At 45.5% G+C, this 21,375-nt stretch overlaps 4 protein-coding genes across 5 annotated transcripts; 3 read left to right on the top strand and 1 right to left on the bottom strand.

The window, feature by feature from the left end:
* Window positions 1–2,667: 2,667 nt before the first annotated feature.
* Window positions 2,668–4,717, top strand: LOC130530469 (transcription factor HES-5-like). The gene is made up of 2 exons (XM_057041659.1): window positions 2,668–2,827; window positions 2,952–4,717. Exons 1-2 carry the CDS (start codon window positions 2,765–2,767, stop codon window positions 3,393–3,395), a joined length of 507 nt encoding a protein of 168 aa, XP_056897639.1. The 5' UTR covers window positions 2,668–2,764; the 3' UTR covers window positions 3,396–4,717.
* A 3,117-nt stretch (window positions 4,718–7,834) lies between these two features.
* On the top strand, window positions 7,835–8,989 carry her12 (hairy-related 12). Its single transcript, XM_057041770.1, has 2 exons — window positions 7,835–7,955; window positions 8,071–8,989. The coding sequence occupies exons 1-2, from the start codon at window positions 7,890–7,892 to the stop codon at window positions 8,485–8,487; spliced, it is 483 nt and encodes a 160-aa protein (XP_056897750.1). The 5' UTR covers window positions 7,835–7,889; the 3' UTR covers window positions 8,488–8,989.
* Window positions 8,990–11,934: 2,945 nt separating this feature from the next.
* Window positions 11,935–16,803, bottom strand: LOC130530533 (taste receptor type 1 member 1). Its single transcript, XM_057041782.1, has 6 exons — window positions 15,189–16,803; window positions 14,790–15,099; window positions 13,955–14,716; window positions 13,644–13,862; window positions 13,281–13,401; window positions 11,935–12,927 (listed from the first exon to the last, which is right to left on the bottom strand). The coding sequence occupies exons 1-6, from the start codon at window positions 15,386–15,388 to the stop codon at window positions 12,002–12,004; spliced, it is 2,538 nt and encodes an 845-aa protein (XP_056897762.1). The 5' UTR covers window positions 15,389–16,803; the 3' UTR covers window positions 11,935–12,001.
* A 126-nt stretch (window positions 16,804–16,929) lies between these two features.
* On the top strand, window positions 16,930–21,297 carry rprd1b (regulation of nuclear pre-mRNA domain containing 1B). Of its 2 annotated transcripts, XM_057041786.1 has the most exons (9): window positions 16,930–17,079; window positions 17,256–17,535; window positions 17,683–17,812; window positions 18,002–18,025; window positions 18,150–18,283; window positions 18,595–18,713; window positions 18,894–19,020; window positions 19,230–19,405; window positions 19,622–21,297. In XM_057041786.1, exons 2-9 carry the CDS (start codon window positions 17,385–17,387, stop codon window positions 19,769–19,771), a joined length of 1,011 nt encoding a protein of 336 aa, XP_056897766.1. In that variant the 5' UTR covers window positions 16,930–17,079; window positions 17,256–17,384; the 3' UTR covers window positions 19,772–21,297. The 2 variants fall into 2 exon arrangements, with proteins under 2 accessions (XP_056897766.1, XP_056897767.1); XM_057041787.1 differs by lacking the exon at window positions 18,002–18,025 and having other exon boundaries at window positions 16,960–17,535.
* Window positions 21,298–21,375: the final 78 nt, after the last annotated feature.

Below are 21,375 nucleotides of genomic sequence, written 5' to 3'. Positions count from 1 at the left end.
AGCAAAATATCTCCAAATAATGTGGACAGTAGTTCGTTTCTAAACCACGAGGGGGCGACACTGATCAAGGCAATGGCTGCCTTCACCCGTCTCATCTGCACAAACCCAGCAGAGTTGTCAGAAAGTCACTCCGATTCTCAATGATATGTAAACATATTTTATTTCCAGCTTGCACATATTGCACATTTCACATATGGCTTTTCACAATCCAACAGAACCATCAGAATGTTGTCAGTTGAACATCCCATGAGACAGTATGCATTAGCATACAATATTTCCCCTTTAAACAAAGGAATATGGCTTCGACTCGTTTATCCACACACGATCACCTCCAGTGATCACTGATGCCGCTTCACTTCCGGACCAGTCAAATCTGATTCAGTGGGAGACGGCTCCCCCTTCCGGGTTCAGGAATTTCCTGAAACAGTCTCGCAGGTCTCCCCTCGGGTCAGCACAGAGGCAGAACGTCGTCGGCAGCCGAAGGGAACAGCCGCAAGGCCTCTCTGGAGGATTTGCTGTAGCCGTTGTGGAAAATTAGGGCCTTCTTGACAGCGAAGAAGGAAACCGTCCTGTCCCACACGTCAGAGGTGGAAACGCCGCCGCTGAGCTGCACCTCCAGTGCCGAGCGGAGCTTCACTGCCCTGTCTGCACACTTCCTCTCCAGAACCATCACCTTGCCCATGCTGAGCAGAAACAAGCACAAATAGGAGATTAAAGCAGGGGTTCAAAGGGTCAACCAGTCGTAAGCCTGAAAAATCCCACGAAACCTAAACACATCGATAGTTGTAGGATGACAAAGAGGTTCCAGGAAAAGCCCAAGTCCAAACTTACGTTGTTTGCTGATCCCTCATCGTAGACCCAAAGCCCGGCGTGTCCAGATCTCTTTAAGAGGTGTTGGGGAGTTATGATTTTACCCAGACGTCCCTCCTTTATATACCCGCGTCAACTTTCCCAACATCAGTAATGTGATGCAGGTTCTCAGGGTGTTTGACCAATCGCACAGCCGTGTTATGACAATAGGATGTGGATGAATTAGCAGAATTCATGGGGTACAACGACCACCCCCCCCCAACCCAAACAAACAGGGAGGAGGGGCCCCTCTTCTCTGCGGATGCTCCACAATGCTGATTGTTGCCGGGGCTGGCAGTGATATGTGGTGGGAACGTGGAGGGAAAGTATGTCACTTTCACAGGAAGGTGGGCGTTCGCCGGCCGAGCTCCCGTATTTGACCTCTGGGTCACAATCAGGTCTCAGGCACATTGATAACAGCAGTCAATACGATTGTTTGGCGTAGTTTAATTTGTCAGAGACGGCAGCATTTTTTAGTTTTAATCTTCTTTGATTGTAAAATGTGATTAGTCTTTTTAAGGTAATCTGTTCTATAAAGTTTCCACCGAGTAACTCGGCCTTAAAGGTTCACACAGACATTAGCACTTATTTAACTTTCTACCTATTTAAGCCACTCCAATTCTCACGGTGAACATCTCCCACGCTTGACTGGCTGACAATAGAGTATGATCCATCCAGATGGTGCGCCTGGAAGCCCTGTTGACAGCCCTGGGCTGCTGGGTGTGTGTGTGTGTGGGTGGGTGTGTGTGTGGGAGGGGGGGGTTGGTCACTCAATCTTTGTCTGATGGGGCACACTTCCTTTGTGCAGCCGGCCTCAGTGTCATTAACACTGAAGTGTGGGAAGCCTGGGACCACGGCGGCTCCCACGTTCCACACACGCAGGAGCGGAGCGTGTGACTGAGACGTGGCCAGCGGCAAGTGGGCCAGCTTGCTGTGTGTGTGTGTGTGTGTGGTGTGTGTGTGTGTGTGTGTGTTGTGTGTGTGTGTGTGTGTGAAGAGAGGAGAAGAGAGGAGAGGGGAAGAGAAGAGAGGGGGGAAGTGAATGTGTGTGGCGGCCTGTGTGAGAATGTTTGAGCGCGTGTGTGGTGGTGATGGTGGTGGGGGGGGGGGGGGGCTGATGTGTGAACATGTGCTGAAGTGTGGAGACGTTTATGGTTGATATTCTCAGCGGAGGCAGCACACTTATCTGACACTTCCTGTTTATTTGGCATCGGAATCATCGGAGGTTTGAGCGGAGTCGGAGTGATCGTGTGGTCCTTAAAGCTGATTCTGGTGTTTCTTTAGACAAGGAAACAAGATGATGATCTGATGACCGGCCCATCAAAATAGCAGAGTCCCCAAAACACCTTTAATGGTGAGGAAGCTCCGAGTCGACGCCTGTGCAAAGCTCCTCTGGTGCCAGCGTGGTCGACGTGGCTCCGCGTCGGTCCTTCCTGAGATTTGGCCCTCGGCGTCGCCCGCGTGTGCCTGGTGGCGCAGGCACTTTGTGCTCAATTACGTGGCGGCAGAGATGACAAGAGGCAGCGGCGTGCTTCCCCGTGGGGTCACCACTTTCCCATATCAACACAAGCACGGGGTCAGCCTCCCAGCTAAAGCCTTCCCCTCCGCCTCCTCCCTCCCCACCCCCCCACCCCGGGCTCTTTCTCTTGCGGTCTATTCCTCCACCTGCTCCCCGGAGACACACTCATTGTCCCCACGGCTATAAACACTTCATTGAGCATGTGGCAGCCCTGCGTTCCTCAAAGCCCTTCCCAGCGTTCCCATTGGCCTGGGGACTGTGAGAAAGTCCAACAAGCCCAAGACCCACACATTCATATGGAGATTTGGGTGTATAAATACAGGCGGGAGAAGAGGAGAAGGCAGCTCAGATCTGAGAGGCTCTTGGACCGAGCAGGACCGCTCTGACTCGACAGCCATGGCACCCACTGTTTTTGGACAAGCAACTTTTCCTAAGGAACATCTCGCTCCTGCTCATAAGGTGAGCCGAATTTCCGTACTGAGATTTGTTCATCTGATTTAAAAGAAAACTTTGATTTTAAGAGGGAGAGAGAGAGAAAAAAACACCTGAATTAATCCCCCCCTTTTTCTCCTGCTCTCTTTAGCTGAGAAAGCCGATGGTGGAGAAGCTGCGCCGCGACCGCATCAACACCAGCATCGAGCAGCTGAAGGCTCTGCTGGGACCAGAGTTCCTCCGGCAGCAGCCCGACTCCAAGCAGGAGAAGGCCGACATCCTGGAGATGGCCGTGTCCTACCTGAGGGGCTGGCAGCAGCAGCAGCAGCTGCAGAAGGCCAGCGTGCTCCCGGGCCCCGTGGCCGCCAGGGACGGTTATTCCCGCTGCCTCCAGGAGGCCGTCAGCTTCCTGTCCCGCTGCGAGCTCCAGACGCAGGCGCACAGGCGGCTCCTGGGCCACTTCCACGGCCTGCAGGCGTCCAGCGGGACCGGCCACGCTCCCTCCACACTCTCTCCCCCTGGCTCTCCGCTCCACCAGATAAGCTCCAGTAAGGAAGCCCACCAGGCCGGCAGCGCCCTGTGGAGACCTTGGTAGGGGGGGACACCTGTGAGGGGACACCTGTGGGGGGACACCTGTGGGGGGACACCTGTGAGGGGACACCTGTGGGGGGACACCTGTGAGGGGACACCTGTGAGGGGACACCTGTGGGGGGACACCTGTGGGGGGACACCTGTGAGGGGACACCTGTGGGGGGACACCTGTGTCCGTGAAGGTCCTGGACAGACAGTTACCGGCTGACCCGGTTCTTCTGGTTCGGCAGGAGGACGGTTCAGCCTTGTATCCGAGGCGATCCTGTGCCGGTATTCCTTTGGAAGGACGGACGATTCGGGTTTTACTGAATGTGTGCGCACGTGTGCACGTGTGTGCGCGCATGTGTGTGTGTGGATTACACACAGTGTTCACTATTCCTGTGAGGAAGAACTGGTGTTTGATTTGACTTTGCAAATATCACTTTTTATTTGTGTAACACCCACGTTGGGTGGAGCTGATCCGTGTCTTTGATACTGAGTATTTGTGTTATTGATCCTCAATACTGAGGATCACTTATTGATTCCTGATACTGAGTATTACTAATGGATCCTCAATGATGAGGATCACTTATTGATTCCTGATACTGAGTATTACTACTGGATCCTCAATGATGAGGATTAATTATTGATTCCTGATACTGAGTATTACTAATGGATCCTCAATTATGAGGATTACTTATTGATTCCTGATAATGAGTATTACTAATGGATCCTCAATTATGAGGATTAATTATTGATTCCTGATACTGAGTATTACTAATGGATCCTCAATGATGAGGATCACTTATTGATTCCTGATACTGAGTATTACTAATGGATCCTCAATACTGAGGATCACTTATTGCTCTTTCATACTGAATGTTTCCAATTGATCTTCGATACTGTGTGTTACTTGTTGATCCTCAATACTGAGGATCACTTATCGATCTTTGATCCCGAGTATTTCTTATTGTTCTTTGATACTGTGTATCACTTATTGATCTTTTATACTATGTATTGTTTCTTGATAGATTTCATCAGCTTGATGTTGTTGAATCACCTCCAAACCATCAACGGATCCTGTGGATCCACGTTTCCTGTAAATCATGTTTTGATTATTCGTTATTTTGACAATATGTGACCCATATTGGGGCCATGTGTGATCAGTTGTTATTGATAACTGTTGAGTGATGATGTCATTGGATGGTTGTCATCCTCCTTTATTACCTTTTATAAAGGGAAAGTTACTCTGTCACTGCAACAGTTTTGTTGAATTGCTTCCTTGAGAAGTTTTGCTGTTGGAAAAATAAATGAAAACTTCACATGAAGTTTTAAAATGACAAACAACTGTGTTTTCAACGTTTCTTCACCCGAGGAAAATGGAAAGAGTCACAAGAGCAAGAGGACAAAAATTAGAAAAGGTTCCTGTAATGCTGCAGGTACTGATCTTGTTTAGCACAACCTTTAACATAATTAGTATTTAAATCTCAGCATAGAAAATGAGAGATTCCTCTAAACATGCATGTTGCATCATCATCATCATCATCATTATTTTGATGAAGAATGACAGAATAATACTGATTTACACTAGTCTAGTTTTTTAAAGAGTCCCATTTGCTCACATGGTGAACACAGACCACTGGTAGTGGTCTTTAAAACTAAGAACTAGAGTTGACAGGACTTAGGACTAAACTTAGGACTAAACTGAGTTGACAGAGCTGCTGCCCGATCAACAGATTTATTAGAGTGGATTGAACTACTTTGGCCTGTTATATTCTTATTTTCCATTCAGTAAAAATTTGAAATGTGAGTCGGCCAAAATTGTTTCTCACACCAAAAATGTTTTAATGATTCACAACATTTTGACTTTTTTCTTCATTGAATCTAAAGGATGGTGAATAATATATGGTTTTTTTTAACCTTTTAACTAGTCATTGGCATCAGAACTAAAAGAGAGAAGGACAGAGGAGAGAGGAGAGGAAACATCAGAGGAAAACAAAAAAAATGGTTCTTGATATCACACAAATATGCCTAAAACGTGTGTTTCTGGAGGGCACCTGGATCAAAGTCTCCACCACTTTATCTGAACGATTGAATGAATGATTTTTACTTTTAATGTTGTTTGAGGTTTGCTCCTTTCCAGTTGACCTCATGTAATTTGTGACAGTAGAGAAGAAGTTTGCCGGATGTGATTCATCTTCATGCCTCGCTGGTGCCTGGACGTCCAGAAAAAAGGAGATAAAATAAAAAAAAGGGGTGTGCAGGACCCTCCCGCTCTGCCTCGGTGGTGGTCACGGCCTGCTGTCTGTAGTGCATGAATTATGTCTCAAGTACCACAAAAGTCTTTCACAACTATTTGTGTGTGCAGAAGTTGTGGAGAATGCGGCGTGCCTTTCTCAGGGTCTGCTTGGACTTTCTCAGGGTCTCGTTGGCCAGGCCAGATGGTCCGGCTGAAGCTGGCTCCCCTCCCCCTTCAACAGGAGATCAAACACCGTGGCTAATGTGATGTGTAACAAGACACACTTCTATTGTTCCCCTCCCGGGGGCCAGTGAATAGGCGCAGAGTGTGGGAAACGGGAGATACCACACTCACAGAGAGATGGCTGATGGGAAGCCGTTCTGTGCCGCCACAGGTCTGAACGATGGCCGGGGGTTTATGGCAGGAATTCTGAGCCCTTAAACTGCTGGTGGGAGGGGAACTCGTCTTCACACACACTTGTTGACAAAGAGTGCCGGTAGCCACGTTGTGCACAGTAGCTCCTGTGAGGATGCACAGCCTCGCACAGACGCCTCGGTGTTTAAGTCAACAGAAAGGCCTGGGAATTAGATTTAAAAAAACAGGCCTGATTAAATGCCACTCCGATGAAAATAATCTGATTAATACAGATTAAGATTTGTCCATGTGCCATCAGGAGTTTAACACAAAATATTCTGAACCTCAGTTCTCATCTTCCTTTAGATAAATTAATAAAAGACGCATGCAGGATACAAAAGTGTCTTTAGGCTGAGGGTGGGAGCGTTCGCCTGATAAAGAGCCATTTCATTTGGGACACTTCTTTACTTTGGATTAAATAAACCTTTGAGCACATCTTGGGTAGAGGATGTGTGTGTGCCTGAAGGATCCACACACCCTGGAGGCAGATGGACTGCTCAGTGCCAGCCAGCGAGGACAGTCGACTTGATTTTTCTCAGACGGGCCGAGACACAGACTTCGTGTTTGTCCTGCAACAAAAGATTCATTAACATTCCCGATGGAGCATTGAGGAGTGGCAAAGCTTCTGTAGCTCATTTACCCCGATGTTGGGAGAGTGGTGGGAAACGGGGGAGCCGGGACTACTCACACAGCGCCCACAAGGACGGCTTCACATCTGGGGACAGCCGACGATGGGGGCCCTTGTAGGCACCCTGCCAACCTTCCCATAATGCCATTAGGTTGACACTAATTTGACACAAAACTTTCATCTTAGAGCAGGAGCTGCTCAGTGGAGGGATGGCAGGAATTTACTGACAAATATGTAACTACAAACTAGCTATCAGACCCAACCTGAGTCTCAATGCGCAGAATGAAATAGGTGCTATTTGATAGATGGGTCATGGTTCGGATTGTGTTGTGTCGCTAGGTCGAAAACGAGATGTACTGGTGTAAAAAGATGAGGGTTTTTTTTGTTAAAAATAAATAAACGATATTTTTTAGTCACTAAACCCTTTGTGCCAGAGGCTTTAAAAGCGAATTTAATGATGCTAAAAAAAAACCCGACTCAAAACAGTCCTGCTGTGCGTCATTAGGTGAGCACGAGGCGATTTACCGCGCCTCCCGCACAGCACGCGGCCCGGAGCGTGCGCCACTCGCCCGCTTTCACACCTGGGAGCGCTCAAAACCGCAATTTTGCGCGATGTTTGTGATTCCTAACAAGACGGGAAAAATAATCAGCTCGGAGGGAACAAAATCCCATCTTGTCTCGTCACATTTTGCGTGAATTAACGCATCTTGCGCGCACTTTGGAACGCTTAACATACAAAGTTGACATTAAAAGGACCATTTCATGTGTCAGAAATCTCCCCTCTGCACGCCCCAATGTTGTTTTTTCCCTACAGGAAGGAAAACCTCCTTTGAAGAGAAACCTTCAGCTTGGTTTATTGCAGCAATGTGTTTGGCCCCCACGTCTCAAAATGCACACCCCTTTCTTTATTAGACTACCCGGGACGTTTTGCGTGTCTAAGAATTAAATTCTAACCTGCAGCCTGAGATAAATTCTCAGATGACACTTGATAAATTGTTAATTACCTGTTGCTTATCTTGGGAAAACCGCCTCACACAGATAAATGCTCTGTGAATTATAGACGTCTCCCATTGTTGTCCCAGGAGTCCCACTGGTCAGAGTGTGGGAACCACTGCCCTGCCTCATCCACATGGCTTTGTTATGCTAATGCCTCGGTATAAAATGAGAAGCAGCTTCCCCAGAGGCATCAGAGCTCACGCTGCAGCCCAGGAGAAGCATCTTACTCCACCTGCACCGACATGGCTCCCTGCTCCACCAACTACTCCACTCATCAAATCCATATCTCAGAGAAAGACAACATCAGAGTAAGTACATAAGCAAATGTTATTCAACTTTAAAAAAACAAAAAAAAACAACCAAAAAAACAACTCTGATTACTTGTTGAATTGGTGCTAACCTGCCTGTGTCCTCTTTCTCCAGCTGAGAAAACCAGTTGTAGAGAAAATGCGCAGAGATCGAATCAACAGCTGCATCGATCAACTCAAAGTCATCCTGGAAAAAGAGTTCCACAAGCAGGAACCAAACTCCAAGCTGGAGAAGGCCGACATCCTGGAGATGACCGTGAGCTTCCTGAGGCAGCAGCTGCAGCCCAGCCTGTGTGGCAGCAGCTACAGCCCAGGCTACACCCACTGCTGGAGGGACTCGCCACACTTCCTCTCTGCAGGGTCCAACCCGGAGGTCTCGGCCCCCTCGCTGCAGGGCCCCCAGCAGCAGAAGCAGCAGCAGCTCCCTCAGGCTCAGAGAGGCGGCAGCTCATCCCCAGTGTCCTCCAGTCCCAGGCCCACCACCCTGGAGGACAACAAGAGCAGCAGGGGCCCTGTGTGGAGGCCCTGGTAGAACCCGTGACCCACAGACACTGTTAGACCTGAGGGGAGCTGCACCCTCCCTCATTATGTAGGAAATATGTTTCCAGCCTGCCTGCTCAAGGTGGGCTTTCTTATTGTCTCATCACATTGATGGACAAGTAAAAGGGACGTCCCTGACTTACTGAAAGACTGTTCTGCTCTGACTGGAACTCACGTGTGTTTTTCCTTTGTGTTTAAAGATGTTTGATGCTGTGCTGATATTACTGTCATATTCTGTGAGGTGTCTGTTTACTCCAGTGGAGTTTATCTGAGACTGCTTGTAACAGTATCTGCAATACTGCCTTACACTGACAGTTCTGTTGAGAATATTTCTCTCCTTTTCTTTTCAGTGATCTATGCCAAAATTCTGCTTTGTACGTGTTTGTTTGTTTGTGCATGTGTGTGTGAAATTGCTCTTTTGCTATCACCTTTATGCTCTTAATATTTTTTTTATTTGTTTGACAATTAACAATAAAAGAAACAATCATAAAAAATCTTTTGATGCTGTTTATTTACCATGAAACAATTGATAATGTTTAACGAGTGGTTTCAGCTTTTAGATTCAAGTTTAAGATCAATAAACAAATACATATTGCTTATAGACATGATACTGTAATTACTAGCTTTAATTAGGTATTATATAGGTTCACCATACAGTCCTCATATTAGGACTTACAGCATATAAAGATAAAGTTCAGGTCTCAGAAGGTTAAAATGATTAAAGAGAGTGATCTCTTTGGAATTGTTTCCTGATGTGAACAGTTGGAACCTATAGGAAGGAATACATCACATTATCTCCATGATAATTCAGAGAGTTGTACATTTGGTTTAAACAATTGCGGGTGTTGATTTATTAGTCCTGATTCATCAAAGTTTTCCAAAAATATATTTTATATTGAACCTTGTAATATACCAATGCAACATGCACGGTAAAATTTAGGACATGAAGCCATAAAAAGTGCTTTTCACAAAAATAAATAAGCTAAGTCAAATATATAAACTGACTTCTAAAAGTCAAATGAGATAAGAAAATACATGTTTATTTTGAGACAAAACAATATTAATTGATAAAGAGAAGGACCCTGTGAAAACTACAGAAAATAAATCACTGACAGTTATCTAACTATGAGAAAAGTTCCCCACTTATTGTCATCACTGTGATGAAGCACCAAACACACTCGGTGTGAGCAGGCTGGAAACATATTTCCCACATAATGAGGGAGGGTGCCGCTCCCCTCAGGTCTAACAGTGTCTGTGGGTCACGGGTTCTACCAGGGCCTCCACACGGGTCCTGCTGCTCCTGTGGTGGGCCTGGGACTGGAGCACACCCGGGACGAGCTGCTGCTGCTGCTGCTGCTGCTGGGGGCCCTGCAGCGAGGGGCCTGCAGCGAGGGGCCCTGCAGCGAGGGGCCTGCAGCGAGGGGCCTGCAGCGAGGGGCCCTGCAGCGAGGGGCCCTGCAGCGAGGGGGCCGAGACCACCGTGTTGGCCCGTGCAAGGAGGAAGTGTGGCGAGTCCTTCCAACAGTGAGCGTGGCCTTGGCTGCAGCTGCTGCCTCAGGAAGCTCATGGTCATCTCCAGGATCTTCTCCAGTTTGGAGTTTGGTTCCTGCTTGTGGTGCTTTTTTCCAGAATGACTTTGAGTTTCCTCAGACTGGAGAAAGAGGACACAGGGAGTTTAACACAAATTCCACAAGTACTCAGATTGTTGTAGAAGTTTATTACAAAAGGTCTCTCTCTGTCATCTAATACTGTCATTCTCACCAACCTGGCTGGCTGAATGGTGGAGTAGTTGGTATAAACAGAGCCATGTCTGTGCAGTTAGCAATAGTATTGATTAGCATAACAAAGCCACGTGACTCGGGCAGTTGTGGGGGCTCTAACAATAGGACATGCATCAATAACCCAGAGATGACGCAGTCCCAGGCTGACCAGGACAGATAAAACCTTTCCCGAGATATACATCAAGTGGATAATGACATTCTGTCAGGCACTTATCAGGATCTGTTGCTTATCTCACGCTCCAGTGACAAGGCAGCGCTGGCGGAAGCTTCTGATGGGTTTCTGGAGGACAATTACACACACTTTATTGCACGCGTATCATCCACAAACCATAGGGGAGTCCATGATGCCATTCAGATGTCCCGTCAGCTTTGGTCCCTTGTCTCGTTATTTTGGGACACGTGAGGATTAAAAAAGTCTGGAGGTAATTTCAAGCATTGAATTTAAAAAGGGCTCCGCAGACTTCATTAGGACGTCCTCGGGGATATCAACGCAAGGAAGATGACCCCACCCCTTCACCCCCCCCCCCCCCCCCACACACACACACACACACACACACACACACCCAAATCTAATGTGATGATGGTCTTCCAGAGACTGGCAGTATGTGTTGCTGGACCTGTCCTGAGAGCTAGAGCCTGTACTGTGATATCTGACCTCTGTAATGAAGCCATCTTCCTGCAACAGCTGGACGCCCCTGTGCAGCACCCTGGAATCCCATCCGCACCCATATGGGCCTGGGTCAAGGGCGCCATATGATGCTTTACAGAATTACACAACTACATTCGATTTGGACTTATGACCTGTAACGAGAGTCGTCCTGGTGTTGCATCACCTTGACCAAAGAGCTGAAAACACACCAGAACAACAGGTCTGTCTGATGGTCACCAGTCATTAATTGTGTGTCCTGTTATTTCCATGATGCCAAAAAAAAAAAACCTCATCAAAAAACCCCAAGATTTTCCCCTCGCAGCTCTTTGCACATGTCCTCAGTGCCTGGACAAGAAAGCTCCTGCTTGTTCATCCATGGCACACTTCTATTGTTGACTGAGGGTATTAAGCCCTGAGTGGACGCAGGGACTGTGGGAAAACCAAGCTCGGACTCTACTCACACATCAACTGGTCAATAGCTCTGACCCCCGGGCCACGAGGAGCCTTTTCATCTCTATTCCCAGACAATAGCCAGCAGCAGTGTGTGTGCGTGCGCGTGTGCGCGCGTGCGAGGCACAAGACAGGCCGATTCAGCCTTTGTTTGATTTGCAATGAGAAGTAAAGCTGCAATACTGCTTTTTTTAATCATTTAAGCATCTGCTGGTTGGATTATTATATTAGTTGTTCAAGAGGGGATGTTTTTAGGAAAATCATCACCTTGACCTGATATGCTGTTAAGACAATAATAAACTTGAAAGTAAGTAAGCATATATACGACATATGTATACAATATCTGCCATGTAATCGTTCACATCTATGATATATATAAGGAAACGTGGAGAAAGATCTTTGAAGATGCAAATGCTGATATAAAGAATGATTGATAACAATTTAAAATGTATTATTTTCAACAAAAATCTGTCATATCTATGACATTTTCACATTGCACCAATTAGAAATGAGAGAAATTTAAGTGCTCGTTGACTTTATTTCTCTGCACATTTGGGTATTTTCGACTGTTGTTTGTTAAGTGAAACGCTTTTGTTGGTCCCATTACTTTTGTTTTTCAAAAAGCTTTATTGTTTGCTCATGGTATACATTTGAATACAATTCTGGAAATGGGCTGTGGTGTTCATTTGGGGCTTCAGCACAATAATGTAAATTTTGGGCAGGAAGTAGCCCCCAAAGAAGGCCAGGACACTGACCAGTGTGGCGCAAACATAAGCAGCCACGGTGAAGGGGCCCCTGCTGATGAGGTAGACCGTGAAAAAACTAATCCAGGAGATCATGTACACCATGAGGCTGAAGGTGACACACTTGGCCTCATTGTAGTTGGCCGGCAGGTCTTTGCCCATGTAGCTGAAAAAGAAGCAGAGGACGCTCAGCACACACACATAACAAAGCTCAATGAAGGAACCAGGTGAGAGGGTGTTGCTGCACTCCAGCACAATGCTGTCCATATAGAAATCGAGGTCCTGGGATGGCTCGGGGGGACCCACAGCCACACGGAGCACGGAGATGCACAGGATGGTGACAGACACGATGAAAATGGTCACCTCTGGCCCTTGCTTTTTGGACCACTTGTCGTAGGCTGGCGGCAGCCGCGAGGCAAATTTAAAAATGCAGACGACCTGTAGCGAGCGCACAGTGATGCAGGCCAGACACACAGTGAAGCTGAACGTGAATAGAGGCTGCTTGAGAATGCAAGCCAGGGGAGACGGCTGGCCAAAGTGGCACAAAGAGCTCATGGCCGCAGCGGTCAGAGCTGCCAGCATCAGGAGGCAGGTGCGGCCTCCAGCAGACTTGGCCACAGGCGTGTTTATGTTGAGCAGGAGGATCACTGCAGAGCTGGAGGTCATGAGAAGACAGCAGGCCAGGAAGAAAAGCAGGGCAATTGACAGAGGATGGTCCCATTCCAGAAGCAGGGGAGTCCTCTTCAGACAACGCTCGCTGCTCTTGGGCGCCCACTCCTCTGGCAGACAGTCCTGGCAACTAGTTGGATCTGAGGACACAACAAAAAGTAGAAGAAATGTGTTTTTGTCCAGTTTCACTGAAAAAAAAAACCCTCTGATGTGTGTGAATTGTGCTGTTGGCTGCAGTTGTTTCTTGTTAACACATTGGACCTTTTCAACGGAGGATTTCACCTGCTCCTGATGACTAAATCAAGACATAATCTGAGCGATTAGCGCCTCCTTCTGGTCAATCGTACGCACAACAACTCAGACCTTCTACAGTGCTGCTAAAGTTTGGTAATATTTACTTCAAATAAATTCATTTTTGAAAATACGTCAAAATTTACGCAAATACATCATCTCCAAATACATTGTCACAATACACAATCTAATTTAAAGTTACCGCTTGTGTTTAGGAACGTTGCTTCCGAACAGGCCTGGCAGTCAAAGCAACAGGAGTGTTGCCCTGTCAACAGCCTCCTGTGGCCAGGCTCACATGGTGGAGAGCAGATGGACTGTGGCACCTACACACACACACACACACACACACACACACACACACACACACACACACAAATCAAAAATGCATATACAATCTGGGAAAAATTGTAGTTTTCCTTAATCAGTCTGAATTAGATAATGGAACATGTGAATATATATTAACACTTACCTAAGTGGCTAAAACTCAGAGAAAACAGAGAGAGAACACAGCCGTATATACTCTTTTCCCTGTATGTACATTCTATTTTTAACCAATGGCTCTTACGGATCCGGAGTCTCCAGAGATGTGCCATTCAATCTTGTCAGCATCAATTGTGAGGGAAATGGGATTGGGGCTGAAGGAGCCCACGCGCCTGACGGACCACTCTGTTCCATGCCAAACCCAGCAAATGATGTCATATCCTGTCGGCGGGTCGCCATTTGAATCAAAGTAAACAGATGAGTTGGCCATTAAGAATCGGACCTGTTTCAGTCTGGAGAGAAGCTATAAAGTAAAGAATAAAGTAATAAATAAAGTAAAGGAATTACTCAATGAATAAAAGGTTTAGGGCTTGATAGATAGCTAAATCTGCTAACCTCCCATGGATAGACCCTCTTCCTTTGGCACTCTCCAGAATCACAATCGAGGACTTGATGCAGAGCATGAGCCACCGCATAAACCGCTTTATACACGTTAATGGCGGAGGTGATGTCATAATTATCCAGAGGGAAGTTCATCTCTGCCAGGCTGTACAGGTCTCTGCTCTGCAGACAAGTGTTGCTGAGATTCGCGGTGACGTTGGAGGCGTTCCCATCGTTGCTTTGGTGCAACGATGCTTCAACTAACCTTTTCTCGAAACCTGGTATGATGGTGTATTTTACAGCCACACCGATCACTGTACCAATAGTGTGAATCCCAGGTATCCCTGATATCAGGGAAGATGGCGACCAGTCCTCGGTGCCAATCCACACCTTTCCTGTCACCTTCTGTTCTATTACAAAAGGCATGAACTTGGAAAGTTTGGACTTGCTGGAGAAGACAACAATGGTCGTGACTTTGGTCTTCAGGATGCTGTCCACAATGTTCCTCATAACCTGCACTGTGTCCTGTGTGTATCCGGGAATGACTCCCTGGTAGGCGATGCAGATGTTGAACTCAGGTGCTTGCTGGGAAAGGCTCTGCATTCCCTCCAGGCCATAGCTATTGTCACTGCCGAGGAGAGCGATCCAGGTCCAGTTGAAACGAACCAGCAGCTGGATCATTGCTGCCACCTGGTTCTTGTCGCTGGGAATTGTGCGGAAAAAGGAGGGATAGAGCACTTTGTTGCTCAACATTTCGTTTGAGGCTTCGTAAGAGATCTAAGATGAAGCAGAAAAGAGAGAATCATATTTTGTGCAGTGGTCAAGTGATGTGATTAGAGGTTCTACTCACTTGGGGTATAAGATGAGCTCCTAGAAGAGTAGCAGGCGTGAAAGAATTGCTGCTGCTGTCTGGACCAATCACAGCCAGAGGCCTTTGACTGATGTCGAAGTTTGGGACTTTCCCAGATGCAGAGGGGCTCCAGTATTCAAGAACATCCAGCGAGGCCAGAATACCAGCTGACACTGTGCACGTGTCATACAGCTGGTAACCCAACACCACCCCTGGTAAAAGAGCCTGGGTCCCAGCGTCCTTGTTGATTTCATCTACAGCCAGTTTCATGGCTTGCAACAGGTGAAATCCATGTTTGTTGATTTCACCACTAGAACCGGCACGATTGGAATAAAAACACAGTTAAAAGGAAAGTGAAGTTGAACACTGATGTTGAGCTCATCATGCAGTAAAACTCACTCTTTGCAGAGTTCCAGCGCAGGCAAACTGCCATCAAGTTTCTCCCCATAGTGGAGAGGAAAGAAGCCAGCGATGGAAAAGTTGCCATGCAACTGCATCCCCTGTCCGTGGGTGGAATAATCCAGTTCCCCGGTAGCAAGCTGCAGCATCAGAGGGGTCGCAGACAGAACGGCAACAAGCATTTTCATTTGCAGTTGCATCTTACCTTCAGTTCCCGCACAGCTGCTGTGGAAGCTGTGTCACCTGGAACACAGAGCACCATTTTTGTACCTGCGGACTCACCGGAACCGACCACATAATCAGCATCTTTGCAGGGAGTGTTGCTCAATGAGAATGTATTTGCTTGTGGCTTGGCACATTTGCCTGTTATTAAAATGATAAACTAATGCAAGCGTGAAAGCCAAAGTGGGGTTTTCATTTAAACTTAAGTGACCTGGAACCAAACAGTGTATACAAATACTCTGTGGGAAAGCAGATAAGAGCATAATGGTATTTAATGTGCTCTCGTGCGGATTAAGCCCAGTTTAGTAATGTCTGAATAACTATGAATGACTATTATTATTTCATGTTGATACAATATTTAGAACTATATTTTTGCTTTTGGATCATGGTCTTTATTATGAAAAATGAAAACTTCTGCAGGTGTGTCTGGTTTTGCATTTTGGTTGACATTTAAGCCTTATTTGCTACACCCACTGGTAAAATTTGCATGATGCTAACGCAAACAAGTGTTTTGGTGACGTTAGTGGGCATAAATGTACCTATTCGACCCTAGGTCTTATTAAAGGAATTAAATTTTCACAAATAATTAAAAATTTATTTTACTTCACACTACACCACTAATTACCAATTTGGATTATTTAAATAATAATTTTGTGTTTTTAGAATTCTGTGTGTTTTTCTGTGTTTTTAATGGCTTTAAAAGCATTATTGGCTAATTTTCTTTGTAATCAAATGTAAACCCTGGCTGATTATTTAATAAATATATATTTTATATATATATATCTTTAAACAAGAGTGAGGCCACGTTTTCTGCTTTGTAGAACTTAAGGCCAGATGACTCCTCCCTGTGATGTTCTCTAATAAACACACTCTTCCAAATGGAGTTACTAAAGAGTTATGCACAGACGCATTCATGAAAAATAAACTAGATGTTGATTCTCGTGACTCTTAAGTTATGAATTTCCCAGGTCTTTCCACTGTTAACTGTCTACTGAGTAATTAGCAGTGAACGGTGGTGGTTTCTGATATAAGTTAAATGGGCTAGTGAGCATTTCATCATGAGAAAATACTGTAGTGTGAAACCTTTCTAGGGTTCCAAAATCTGTTCTTTCTTAGCGCTTTCTGCCTCAGATAAGATACGAGTGGTGTGCTGCTGCCTCCCTCAGTCTGAACTCATTCACTACCACACCTTTGGAATTTTAAATTTAGAGATTAAATGTGTTTTTCTGTGGGGATTTCATTCGACAGACTGAATACAGTTTATTTCAGCTCCATCTGGTCGTTAAGCACCTTCCTGTCCAACCTGTACCTCAGCTGTTGGTTCTAATCTGTCCTAAAATTTTCATAATTAGGATGTGAACTCGAAGTCTCTAGATGTTAACCAGCTCAAATGCCACTTATCTCTGTGTGGTCGCAGAACTCACAACTTAATCACAATTTGTTCCTTCATAAATCCATAAATTCAAACCTCACGATATTACGGCGGGATTTTGATTGCGTCATTAATGTGCGACGAAAATGTGGAGGTGAAAGGGCACGGCTGCCATTTTTCCCCCCCGAATAATTCTTCACTGTAAGTTCGACCAGTAAAATAAACACAGCAAGTTTCTGTGTGAGTCTGTAGGCCTTTCCTTTAGGAAACAAGCGCAACTGGGAGGATATTTTAAAGGTATATTAACCGGCTTTGGATTTTTAAACTAGAGACAGAACGCGAATATACTGTCAGCAGATGGCCTCTTAGTCCGGTTGGCTAACGTTAGCCGGAGCTGTAAACAAACAGGTGGTGCAGAAATCTGGGCTTACTGTTTGTTCGTTTCTCGTTTTTTGTCACCCAAATAATCACAGTAACGTCGGTAACAGTTTTGGTTTGCAAGTGGCCCAGTTAGCGGCAAAAACAAAGTTTGGATGACGGAACGCCTGAACTAGGTCGGAGCTCATTCGGGTTCACGGGGAAAAACGCGCACAGACGGCGGCATGTCGACCTTCTCCGAGTCGGCTTTGGAGAAGAAGCTGTCGGAGCTGAGCAGCTCCCAGCAAAGCGTCCAGACCCTGTCTCTCTGGATCATCCACCACCGCAAACACTCGCCGCTCATTGTCAAAGTGTGGCACAGGGAGCTGAAAAAGGGTGATTATTACAATAACATATATGTGCATTTTGATAAGCAAAATTAATCTCTTGAAAATGGACAATGTAGACATGGTCAAAAAAGGATATTGATTGCATTCTAATGTTTTTCCCTCCATTTTTTTTTCATTTAATTGTGTCCCTTAGCTAAAAGCAGCCGGAAGTTGACATTTCTGTATCTGGCCAATGACGTAATCCAGAACAGCAAGAAGAAAGGACCAGAATTCACCAAAGACTTTGAGTCTGTCCTTGTTGATGCCTGTTCACATGTCGCAAGGTACAGGAATGCAACCACCTTAAAAGTAATTGATGTGACAAGAGCATGTGCTTCTGAAATAGTCAAAATGAACTTATCAAAATGAAGATATTTCAGTATCTAAGTGTAGCATGTGAAAATAGGTTTTCTGTAGTTTGTGTAATTTTTCTTCAATTTGGTTGTGACCATTTGTTGTGTTACTTTTTACAGTCAAATCTCTTCATTAAGTACAAGGTAGATATGCGACGGATTCCCAAAAATTTCAGTGACATTCATCGTTCAAGTCATTGGTTATAACAAATTGTAATTTTTATTGTATTTTGTATTACTTTTTTTGTCTTCTTTTACCTCTTTGCAGAGAGGGAGATGATGGCTGCAAAAAGCAAATGGAGAGATTGTTGAATATCTGGAAGGAGAGGAGTCTATACAGAGCCGACTTCATTCAGCAGCTGAAACTTGCGATAGAGGACTCAAACAGCCCCAGGCCCCCAGGTCACATCACTGTTGTCAAAAACTACATATTCTGCCTTGTGTTGATTTCTGTGTGGTAAATATGGTCACTGACTCTCACCTGAATATCTGTCTCAATGGGAAAATGCATTTATTTAGAATAACCTCTTGCTGGCTCCAGCCCCCCGTTACCCCGCTAAAGAGTAGCGGCAGATAATGGATGAATAGATAAAACGAAATATTAAAAAGTAATGTAAGAGCAAAAGCATTGCCTTAAATAAATTAGTGATGGGAGGTAGTAAGATATAAGTCATTACTGCATCTTTAGCTGCTTTGTTGACGTGTTTGTGCAGAAGAGACTAAAGCTGTGAAGCGAAGCTATCAGAAGATCCAGGAGGAGGAAGATGATGAAGACGATGACTACAGAAACTACAACTCGCCTCGCAACATGGCTTCTTCTGCTACCCAGCTGGTAGGATTTCAGGAAATCTGCCCTTAAATCCTCTTTTTCATACCTTATCTTTCTCTTTTGCCTTTATTTTGCCCCTAAATCCCAGCAGGCGTCTCTGCAGTCACAGCTGATGCAGCCGAGCCTTCTCAGAATAAAGTTCACTAGATGATCTCTCTGTCATTCACACATAACTGCTTTCAGACCGAGGAGCTGGTGAAGGCACTGCAAGATTTGGAGAATGCTGCATCGGGTGACGCTGCAGTGCGCCAGAAGATTGCCTCTCTGCCGCAGGAAGTTCAGGATGTTTCACTGCTGGAGAAAATCACTGGTGAGTCAGGATTAAAGGGAAACATCAGTCTGTCTGTATCTGGATCTATCTGTATATGGGTGGATCTAGATCAGACATGGGATGAAAGCTCACAGGTAGAAAATGAGGATTTATCATATAAAGGTGTTCATGGTGACGCTTTTTGGTTCACTGAAGAAAAAAAAAGGCTGATTATTGTGTGAAGTAACAACCTACTTTTGCCAATCCAGACAAGGATGCAGCAGACAAGCTGTCGAAGACGGTCGATGAAGCTTGTTTACTGCTGGCAGAGTACAACGGCAGACTGGCTGCAGAGCTGGAGGATCGGAGGCAGTTGGCCCGAATGCTGACCGACTACATCAGCAGTCAAAGGGAGGCTCTGACGGAGAGGGAAAAGAAACTAGAGGTGATTCCTCCCGGTGCTACTGTCTGAAACAGCCCTTTCATTGGAAACTATGTTAAGTTGTAGTATCGAGGGTTTTGTCTTGATGATTCAAGGTGATTCTAGTTTCAACGTGACAACGGAACCATTCCTTTTAGAGCCGGTGTCACAGGCGTGTGTTTTAGCCAGGAAGGTGTTGATAAATGTAACCGTCTCCTGTTGGTGATTTGGTGCCTGCAGGAGTACAAGCAGAAACTGGCCCGCGTGACCCAGGTGAGGAAGGAACTCAAGTCCCACATCCAGAGTCTGCCCGACCTCTCCCTCCTGCCCAACGTGACCGGAGGTCTGGCACCGCTCCCCTCAGCTGGAGACCTCTTTTCAACCGACTGAGGCACCTTCGGCAGGACAGACGGACGGACGGACGGGCGGACGGTCAGAGAGATGGACTTCCTTCTCCTGCCCATCCAAACCCAGCTTCTTGTTTGAGTCACAAGATTCCTGTAGTGGTGCCTCTAATCATGGAGGAGGTGACGTCAGGAAGAAGGACTTATGAAATCTTTATAGTCGGCAGAGGAGAAGAGGGACTCTGTCAGCCTGGATTCTTCCTGGACTTGTTCATCAACAAGGATTCTGTTCCACCAGCTTGAAAACAGTTTGCTTCCTGGGTGTTTTTATTATTAGTTTGGTTTTTTTTAAACACTTAAACTATCAAAGTATTCAGAAGGTGTGGGCCAGGAGTGGTCATTTATCTCTTTGTCTCTGCTTTTGGGGATGCAGTGAGGAAGCTTGGTTGTGATTACACTGTGACAAGAATGTACCATTTGTTAGTTTTATTTTTGAATTTCATTTGGGGGCTTTACATTGACATAGAGGTTAGAAGCTGGTTTAGCTATGGACATTTAAAAATGTTCATCTGAACACATTGAATTCATCACCTCACCATTGTGATTGAACAACAGTTGGCGCCGGTTTCATTGTCTGATCATGACAAACAAGCTTTGTCCTTCCTCATCTCTCCATTTACGGATTCATTTTTTTAAACTGATTCACACGTTGCCAAGTCCTGCTTTAATTTTGAGGGGTATTTTATGTTTGAAGCTGAGGTTTGAATCAACATGAATGCTGGAATTTTGAAGAATTTCTCCACAAAACAGCCTAAACCCATGAAAGTAGTAGAAAGTATTTGTTTCTGTTTGCGTAAAATTGAGCAATATTGAGAAATCCTGACGTGGATGGTTCAGTCCCACGTTTAAGGTGTTTCAGTAGAGAGTAGCGGACGTTAACAACGTGATGGTGAGTCCATTGGTGAGGTCACGAGCATTATCATTCCAGAGCTGCAGTTACATTTTATGCCCAGCAGTGACGTATGTGCATCTCGTTTGGTTTTAAGTTGTTCGTATAAAGAAAAGAGTGTATCGTGGCTCATCCTGACATTATTTTTCCTTCAACATTTTTGTTTCAACCATCCCCGTGATTCAAATGCTCCTTAAAACTCTTAAAGTAAGATGAAATACTGTCTCCTTGCACAATACCTCAAATGGAAGGAGAGCAGTTTCTGGGCTCCACTTGCGTCCAGTGTTATTAAAGCAGGAGTCTCCTTAAAGTCAGCTGTGTTCCCTCTGTCCTGCATCAAAATGACTCTTTATGTCTTTACATGGTCCGTGTAGAGAGACCCGGGTTGGCTTTTCATTTCAAAAAGGGCCCAGTACACCCAGTAACATTATTTAGACATTAAATTGGTTTGGTGTGTGGTTATTAGACACACATTCAGTTCAGTCTGTCGTTAACCTGGTGCAGCCAAAGCCAATAAAGGAAAACCAGTTCAAGCAAACTACTGTGTATTAAACATTAAGGCCATCCACCACAATACGTTATCCTTTTTTCTGTTAAAATAAATGTGCTTTGGTTTGTTGGAATTAGTGTTTTCCATGCATTAAATTAGAGCTTTTTACAGATAAGCTGGTTTTGTTGATATCTAGATTGCTCCCTATGAA

Source organism: Takifugu flavidus, chromosome 8, assembly GCF_003711565.1.
Source record: "Takifugu flavidus isolate HTHZ2018 chromosome 8, ASM371156v2, whole genome shotgun sequence".
NCBI lineage: Eukaryota > Metazoa > Chordata > Actinopteri > Tetraodontiformes > Tetraodontidae > Takifugu > Takifugu flavidus.
The sequence above is the reverse complement of the archived record's forward strand: the minus strand, read 5'-3'. Positions and strand labels throughout refer to the sequence as shown.

Bases quoted from the DNA above. Each gene is read 5' to 3' on its own strand.
- her12 (XM_057041770.1), top strand. From the start codon at position 7,890: ATGGCTCCCTGCTCCACCAACTACTCCACTCATCAAATCCATATCTCA. The intron at 7,956-8,070 runs GTAAGTACATAA...CTCTTTCTCCAG, and splicing joins CAGAGAAAGACAACATCAGA to CTGAGAAAACCAGTTGTAGA.
- LOC130530469 (XM_057041659.1), top strand. From the start codon at position 2,765: ATGGCACCCACTGTTTTTGGACAAGCAACTTTTCCTAAGGAACATCTC. The intron at 2,828-2,951 runs GTGAGCCGAATT...TGCTCTCTTTAG, and splicing joins ATCTCGCTCCTGCTCATAAG to CTGAGAAAGCCGATGGTGGA.
- LOC130530533 (XM_057041782.1), bottom strand. From the start codon at position 15,388: ATGCAACTGCAAATGAAAATGCTTGTTGCCGTTCTGTCTGCGACCCCT. The intron at 15,100-15,188 runs GTGAGTTTTACT...TGCCGGTTCTAG, and splicing joins GCGCTGGAACTCTGCAAAGA to TGGTGAAATCAACAAACATG. The intron at 12,928-13,280 runs GTAACTTTAAAT...TTGTGTCCTCAG, and splicing joins AACGTTCCTAAACACAAGCG to ATCCAACTAGTTGCCAGGAC.
- rprd1b (XM_057041786.1), top strand. From the start codon at position 17,385: ATGTCGACCTTCTCCGAGTCGGCTTTGGAGAAGAAGCTGTCGGAGCTG. The intron at 17,813-18,001 runs GTACAGGAATGC...TACTTTTTACAG, and splicing joins GCCTGTTCACATGTCGCAAG to TCAAATCTCTTCATTAAGTA. The intron at 19,406-19,621 runs GTGATTCCTCCC...TGGTGCCTGCAG, and splicing joins AGAGGGAAAAGAAACTAGAG to GAGTACAAGCAGAAACTGGC.